At 36.9% G+C, this 8,924-nt stretch overlaps 1 protein-coding gene across 1 annotated transcript in view; it reads right to left on the bottom strand.

Moving 5' to 3' along the window:
- LOC106514148 (FRAS1 related extracellular matrix 2) overlaps positions 1-8,924 on the bottom strand; it is a gene marked incomplete at its 5' end in the record, with an annotated part of 90,770 nt that overhangs the window by 59,131 nt on the left and 22,715 nt on the right. Inside the window, 1 exon segment of the mRNA XM_014003277.1 lies at positions 1,812-1,958. Within this exon segment, the coding sequence (XP_013858731.1) occupies positions 1,812-1,958 (147 nt within the window).

Consider the following 8,924-nt stretch of genomic DNA (forward strand, 5'->3'; position numbering starts at 1 on the left):
AAGTGATGAGAAGATGTTTATTTTCTATTTAAACATAAAAACAGCATTTTAATAAAGGCTAAAGGTGACATAGATACTTTATTATGGTATAGTATTTGAATGTATGCCTGAGAAACATAAAATATTGGCCCTTTAAATTTAGAAAAAAAGCATATCTCCATGTCCATTTTCCATATTCAATAAGTGGAGCATAAATGTAGTTTTAAATTCAGTTTGTTTTTAGTAAAAAAGTGTAGCATTCACATGAAGTGTTACCTGTCTGAATCTCAGTGTCAGCAGCTGTCAGTACACTGAACTAAACCGTAGCTGTYTGCTTCAGCTCTGTGAAAAACTCATCTCCACAGCTGAACGCTATCTGACCAGCGAGCTAATGGAAGCTGGGCTAAAGTTCAGCTGGAGTCAGTAAGCCACGGTGCAACATTCAATGTTCAACCTCTTATCTTTTTCGATGCCTTTGACAAACAGTCCTACAGCGAATGACAATGAAAAAAAACAACACAAACAAACAAAAAAGACACTGGTATCATCTAGTCCATGAAYGATGCCTGCCACTCATTTTAAAAGCTTGCATTGTTCAGGCCTGGCATTTTGTAGGATGTAGGGTACGCTCTGACAGAAGAACAGACAAGCATCCACGCTCAGATTCACATGGAGCAGGGTTCTCTACTTAGCTCCGTCACCTCACATAACAATCACCAGCTAAACTAACATGTCTTTGAAAAAAACAGGCAAACTCTGACAGTGAGGCTACAGTCAACCAACAAGCTCTACGTGTGAAGTGGCATCATCAGTGCTACAATAGAGTTCTTTATTATATAAAAGCAGACATTTTGAATCAGGTTTTTGATTTGAAACTACTTACTGACAAGGCTGAAACAGGGCATCTTCCATTAAAATGCTTTGCTTTGTCTTTAGCAAGAAACACACAAGACTGAAGCAAAATATAAAAAAGTAGTAGTAGAGGAATTCAATACTCCAACTGTGCTYATGCTGTAAAACGTACAAGCACCGGTCAGCAATTCATCAGTTCCTGAAAAGCTGAGTTTGAGCCTTCAATATTAGAGCTTCCAGCAATCTCTGTTTTAGAAAAAAAAGGTCAGTGTTAATTTAGTTTCACACAGCTTTGCTCTTTGACAGTTTAGCAGTAATCATCAGCCCAATTTGGGTCTAAATTGTGAGTATTTTGTTGACGATTATGTTGCAGCACACTGGTCAGAGAAACATATTGTAGCTGCTTTTAGACATTTATGTTTATTTATTTTGTTAGGAAAATATTGTGTTGCTTTCAAAAGCCACCTCATGAAGCAACGCAACAACACTTTTTTATCACACTGAAGTCCTGTGAAGTTGTGTATCACGGTTTGGGGACCCAGTCTCAGGTTTTTTTTTTTTTTCATGGAACTAGCTTACTACTTAGTTTGCGGTAATTCCCGGAAACAAGTAATACAGCGCAGTAAGAAATGCCTTTTTTTGTGGTTATTYGTGAGTCTTCAAGATAAATTATTAAGGCCAAGATAATTGACTAATTTTGAAACATAAACATGAATGCACTGTAAATCAGGTTGTCACTGTACTGMTAAAGCATTTACAGCATCTTTCTACTGGAAACTGAAAATGTTTTGCTTTTGATAACCTGGCTTGAGATTGAGCAGAATGACTTTAATGGTAAACCAGATTAGAGGTTGGTTTTTGGTTGTAAATTCTTGTTTTGCATTTAAAAGTTTACTGATCACCTACATGAAATAGAAACGCTTTGAACAATCAAGGTTGCACACAAAACATAGTGTTCAGATGGAGAACAGCAGACTGACCAATGAAAGATGTTTCTCCCAGGTATCCTCTTCGTCTCAGCACCACTTCCATGTATTTATCCTCCTCATCCACCACATAATACTCCTTTTCCAAAGAGATCCAGGCCCAGTCCAGATGGAACTGCTGTCCTTTCAGCTTGTTTCCACCTAAAAAAATAATAAAAAAACACAGCAGGAAAACATATCATAAATATATTTTTTAAATATTATTTAGAAAATTTATTTATAATATTTGTGTCTTCAGATTTTGCTGATCACATTCCATATTCTATTTAAAATAGTGCCTAAAGAAGTAATTGTACTTTAATAATTTTCAGTATATGCAGTCAAGATATTGCTTCCTAAAAATACACATTTACACAAAAACACCATGAGCAACATAAAAACAGTCCCATATGATTCTCTATCAGTCTTTCGTGTGCCTTGGGATCAATTTAAAACTGTCTCCTGCTGAAACATGTTTGCTTTTCTGCTTTATCATTCAGAGGACTCTTGCAAATTAGTGTTATTAAAAAAAGCATTTACAGAGTAAATGGTGGATTTTGTGCCAGACCAAAAGATCTCTAATCCTGATACTTCAAAAAGTAGGCAGAAAGGATGCTGCTGTTGTGCATCTTATTTCATCACCGACTCCTGGGGGTTCATTACTGCAAGGAAATCACAAGAAGCAATGTAAAGAAGAAGTGGAGGAGGTTTTTGTTTRTTGTGATTTTTTGGAGGTGAGCACAATGTTGCTCCTATGTGCTTTGATACTTGTTTGAGTGAAAGGCACAGAAAATGTAACTATAAATATAAATACAATGGAATGGGCAACCACAGCAAAGGCTACGTTAACATGTAGACATATTGGTGCCATCTGGAATCCGTAGAGCATCGAACCATGAATTTCTGAGGAAGAATCCTAAACTTAACCAAGGAGTTAAGAGCAATCTTTAGACTGGTATCAAAACCACTTTTTGATGGTCTCTGTCTCGTCTCAGACTCGACCGCTTTTGTACTTGGTCTTGTCTCGGACATTGAGGGCTCAGGATTTTTTTTTCCAAGACCACAACTGTGGAAATATCACTACATTTTCAAAATTATTGTCCAATGTATTTGTTAACATCCTTGCTTTCAGTGGATTTGAAATGTACTGGTTCAAACCCAAGCATGCTGTCAATAAAAATTACTAAAACATCCCAAAAAATTCTGTGTTATAAAGGCAAATTATATGCTAGATGTTCGTGGATTAATATATAGGCCAAACTCTTGTTCCCTATTTTCACAATGTGCATAACAYATGAATATTTAGGTAAAATAATGCTATTTTGTGCATTTTGTAATTGATATATACAGCATGCGCAAGGTGTTAATGTGCGGCTGTGACATGTACACTAAACACTACACAATGATAGGCATAGCTCCTAGCAAATGACTGCTATAAATAGTGCAAAGCATTGCCAGTGGCCATTCCAGTTTTATGTTTTCAGTGGTGGTAACCTGAAGTAAGAATCTCATTTAGCTCCAGTGTGGACAGCTTTACATCTATTTGATTTTTTCAAGTTATTTGTCCATCTTAAAGGCTCAAATCGATGATAAATTGAATTTAATCTTCAAGACCAAAAGCTCCATTTTTGTTCAAATACTCTTGTGCAAACAAACTTGCGCCACTATGTCACTAAGCTGATGCCCTCCTTCTTCACATTTATCAACACACCTTCAGTTCAGTTATTTGTTCGTATGAAGCTCTAACACGGTGTGCTGACGCGGTGCTAAAACACAGAGGTGAAAAGTTCAGCACTTTCCAGCTTGACGAATGTAAGTGCGACCCGCTGAGTTGAGGAGACAGCTAAWATAATCAGGGTTCATGTACAGTATCCTCTGAAAGGCCTGCAGGCCAAGTTCAAGCTTCAYTCAATGGGTGCAAATACAAAAATTGCACACATGCACATCTCTTGGATTCCCACCTCACTGCAGYCTGCAACCTTGACTTTCATCTCAGCTCCACAGGAGTATAAATGCAGCATAAACTGTCTGAAATCTTAGCAMGTGTGTGTGTGTGTGTTCTAGTGTTTGTGTGTATTTTTCTCTGTGACCTCTCACTGGGTTTGAGTAGCTGTGCACCGACAAGTGAGATGTGAAGCAGTGGGCTTTAGAGTGTCTCATTGCTCCAGCCTTTTGGAAGGATAAAAGGCCTCTCGCATGTGCTGACCATTCAAAAAGGCAGCTTTGAAATCAGCCTCAACAGAGCAAAAATTCACTTTGCACATTCTTTCAAAGGTTTTTACTGACAAAGACGCGGCACACAGGTTGGTTTTCTTCRCGTCCTTTATCTTTTTCAAACCAATTTGGGATCATGACTTCTGTACAACAAGTTTCAAAGATCAGGAGACCCCCAAGAAAACCCAGAAGARAAACTCTGATGTTTGAATGCTACATTTTCTCTGATGGCGTGTGATGTACTTCATGCAATAATCTCTGAGAGCTGTAATGTCAGACGAGATTACACTCCAACAAAAAAGCCTTAATATCAAAAGGGATGAAACCTTAAAGCGCAGTGGTGTGAAGAGGTTTCTTGCTGGGATGAAGCTGTGAGAATTGTACTAGCATCCCTTTCAAGTTCCTAACAGAGCCTGCAAATACAGTTCAATTTCAGTGCTCTTGTTTCATTTGCCTTAGCTATAATAGATAGCAAAGCTCAATATGCAATAATAAACTAAAAGGTAAACAAACCTGAACATCAGCACAATTTAAAACAAATAAATGCATTATTATTTTTAAATGTAAAGAATTATGGCAGAATAACTTAATGAATACTAATGCTGCTGCTTGACTGCAGGATGAAGCTGTAATTATTTACTAAGATGTTAATCCTATTTTAGCAAAGAAAATGTCTTCCAGTATAATTAAATTTTGTAACACTTTTAAATTCCTTCCTGGTTGGCCTTGATACAGTTTGTTGTGTAACCGTAATTATAAACACTGCACCGCAGTTCAATTTATAAAATAACAGTGCCAATGCCAAATCGCTTTTTCTATTCAAATTTTGTTAAAGCGAGCTTTAAACTCACATTCCTCCATCTTCAAATGTCTTTCCTAAAAAGATGTATAAAGCCTACGAATCATTTCATTATGGCTGATGAATCTAGCATAAAAAATGCRTATTATCAGCCATTTTGTAAAAGAGGACATATCACACAAAATTCACTATTTTTTAGCTCTTGAATACATATTGTTGCTAATCGGGGTTCGAGTTCTGCAGGTTCGTTGTCTTCATTCTCCTCTGACTGACATCAACATTCAATGCTAGATGGACAAGTCTTCTATTGTTGACAACTTTTAATCAATTTGTAAATAATAAGTTGCTGCGCTGCTACATTTCTCCCTCTGTTGTCAAGCTACAAAAATGTCCCAACATAGTGGAGTGGAACGCTGCGTTCCAGTTGCAGCAGATTTCGAAATTTTGAAATCAGACTGACGTTAGTTTTGAGTTAAAAGCTTTCCAGTTTGGCAGAATGTCAGAAAAAAAAAACAGTCTTGATTTTTTGCTCTGATGGAATAATGCAACAACAAAACAACAATGGCGCTCTAWATTGCATCTTGAGTGTAAAAAACAGATTTTAAAAATATCCTCTAATAATCGCTATAAAGTACTACATGTAGGACTGACTTCATATAYAGTAAACAACAGAGMAYTGCTAAAAACCATGAAAGTAAGAGTTTATCTTTCTTTTGATGTGAAGACCAATCATTTGTAAATGATGATGTCATACATGCCCGGGTATGGTTGTCTTGAACCGACATGCCGACTTAAAATTACGACATTAAAAGTAGTTACAGTTGAGTTTTTAACAACTGGAGCACAGCATTAGACCTGGAAGTGGGTGGGGTGTGAAGTGCCTCATTTGCATTTAAAGGGGCAATATCATGTAAAATCAACTTTTTTGAGTTTTATGTCATGTTATAATGCTATTTTCTCATAAGATATAAAATGCCCAAAGCCTTGCTCTGACTCATTCATAAATGTTTGAGAAATCCTGCAGCGTTTTTAGGAAGCCATGCTGAGGAGCAAAACGACAAGTGGGGACCAGAAACGCCCCTGGGATGTGTCTTTAAGCCGAACTTCCTCATCACGGAGCATCCCCCCACCACCACCCCACACACCCCGCCCATGACTCCTGCAGGCTCTTGGCAGTAATAAAGCAAAGTGAAAGTGAAGCTTAAACTGTCTGCTGCTCTCAACACTACTTCTCACTTAGTGAAGCTCTTTTTAGATTCAAAATACCTTTGAGGAAATGTATTTTCAGATGCCAATTAACCTGCATCATAGCGCATGCGTGACCCCCCCACCCCCACCCCCCGGCTGCACTGAACGGGCCAATTTCAAGGTGTTTAGAAGAGGAAGTGATGAGAAGATAAGTTTATTTTCTATTTAAACAAAAAAAAAAAAAACAGCATTTTACTAACAACTAAAGGTGGCATACAGTAGATACTTTATTATGGTATAGTATTTAAATGTATGCCTGAGAAACACATAATATTGCYCCTTTMAAGAGACAACACTAAAACGAGTTGCTCTCAGACACACCACAAAACAGTGGTGAAAGAGGTTCAGGAGCTACAAAGCGAGTTAAWACCCTTTTTCGTGTTTGCTCATGTCAAAGACCACTGTATATGGCTGTTTGAGGCATTATAGCCTTAACCGCTTCTATTTAACAAAACAACAAACCCATCTTTACAACTATCTCACCAGCCGTTTTGATTCTGCTTTGTCTCAAGACAACAATAAAMCTTTTTATGGTATACTGTCATGCTAAAATGGCAAACAACAGAATAATTWAAAAAATAGAAAGGTAGCAAGACTTCTCTATTTCAAACAACATGTGTAACAAACAGAGTCAGAACTAGCTCTCACAGAAAATGAGGACAAATAAAGCCCTTGTTTGGATTAGTGTGTGGGACTTCATCAGTTTGTGCAGGACTCTTGTTGTGCAGCCCATTCTTTATTTGTACATTTTTTGTGTGTCAGAAGCTGCTGTATTACGCAACAACCAATGATGTGCACTTTTAGACATTTATTATTCACCAATTTGAGATCACTGCCGCCATGAGTTTCTTTAAGATTTCATGTGTGTGTGAGTGTGTACGTCTGAGAAAATGTTCCCCAAATCAGAGAAAATCCCCCACATCAAGACCGTGTTTCCTTATAGTGCATCTAGTCTGAAAGTTATGGTGTTTCCCCTTCCTCCCCATATTCATTTGCTTTCTGTTCTCTTCTGTGTATCAGTTCCCATTTTACTGCGGCTGGCAAACAAGGGGGACACAAGAAACCAAAAAAATCTMTTTTTGTGGAAAACTTTGGAGAACTAACTAAAATGCTAAGACACCCACTAAGCTAAAAAAAAAAGACTCCTTAACATTTCATGCAGAAAGCGTTTGACAGGAGTCCCACTCCACTTAAACGTTGATGATTGACAAAACACAAATATTTCATTTCCCCTCAGGGCAATATGYTCCCTTTAGGCTTTTATTTTTTGCCAACTGCTCTGCTGAGAAGCTGGGCACGGATGCAATTAGAGGAATAAAAAGACGTGATTTTAGTTCAAATTAAAACTATACCTAATTACTCAGTACTGTTTCATGTATGTGCATCAATTAGACTTWGCTCAAGGCAATCAACGTGCAGAAATGCTCTTGGAGGTGGGGAGTTATTTGTGGGTTAGGCAGGTATTCACAGCCTGGAGCAACTTCAAGTATTTAAAGCGTTTTTATAAATAATTATAGTCTTGATGGATGCATTTATAGTTTAACTGTTGTTATAAGAATCAAAGAATTTGTAACTATCTGGGTTCCTGCTTTGTTTTATACTTTTCATACTGGTTGCTGTGATTCTTTATTCTCAGGCTGTCCAAAAATCCTCTTCAATTGATCCAAAATACCACTGTTAGAATTCTGATGAAAGTTAAAAGGAGAGATTGTATTTTTTTCTTTTTTTAGTTTTTCTTCACTTGTTCCCATTAAAGTTCAGAAATAAATATAAAACCATTATTCTAACACACAAAGTTCTCAACAACTATGCTCCATCTTATATTAGAGTTCTTATTGTTCCAGAATTTCCTAACAGAGCTTTGCTCTCAGGTTTACCTGTGGTTCCTAAAGTTTCTGAATGCAGAATGCAAAGCTTTCAATCATCAAGCTCCCCTGTCGTTGTATACGTGATCAGCTGTGTTTTTATTTGTTTTCCTTTACATAGAAACCACACCTGGATCATTTGCCATTTATCTGTGTCTCTTTTCTATCCTTTAAAAACTCAGTCAAGGCAAAAGGCCACTTGTACAGAGTGTGCTTCAGCTAATGGCTTCTTCCTGTCACCAGTTCAGCTGCTCAAAATGGAGGATAATGAATTAAGTAAAATTTTGACACAGCTGCTGGCTTCCTCAGATTTACAATTAGATTTATTAATTGTCATTCCAGAAATAAGCCTCTATACGAGGGGTATCCAAAGTGTGGCCCGGGGGGCATTTGTGGCCCATAAAGTGATTTTGTGTGGCCCCTGACTTTGGTTCAAGAATTATATTAATTTGTTTACAAATGTATCCCCTTTTATGGAGACTTTCTGTTTATTATTAGGGCAAATTTCTCACAAAGAAAAATCTTATAATAAAAGATATTGGCAACAACACCAATTATTTGTCTTTAAATAACTAGAATCTTAGCTTTTTCCACATCTGTTTTAGTGACTTCTACTCAAAAGTTGACTTTGCTGCACTCCTTTTAATTGATTTATTAAATTTGTCTGAATACAGCAAGCATTTTCAGTGAAACAGTGACCTAAATYCTGATTTTATTGATCAGAATTGACTAAATTGGGTTATTTTTTTCCCCACCTGAAATCTAGAAAATTGCAAAATTTATTTCAATATGGTAAACCTGCAAAACACTTTTAAAGTTCTGGATCTAGATTAATTTACGCATCCATTTCCAGCAATAAATCTGACTATTTGTTTAATTAAAGTATTCAATGYTTAGTTTATTGTTGAGCAAGTAAAGGAAAAATATTTTTGGCCCTCAAGTCCTTCTGACTTTATGATTTTGGCCCATGTGACAAAATGTTTGGACATCCCTGCTCTATAC

The sequence above is a fragment of the Austrofundulus limnaeus genome, unplaced genomic scaffold (assembly GCF_001266775.1).
Source record: "Austrofundulus limnaeus strain Quisiro unplaced genomic scaffold, Austrofundulus_limnaeus-1.0 Scaffold17, whole genome shotgun sequence".
Lineage (NCBI taxonomy): Eukaryota > Metazoa > Chordata > Actinopteri > Cyprinodontiformes > Rivulidae > Austrofundulus > Austrofundulus limnaeus.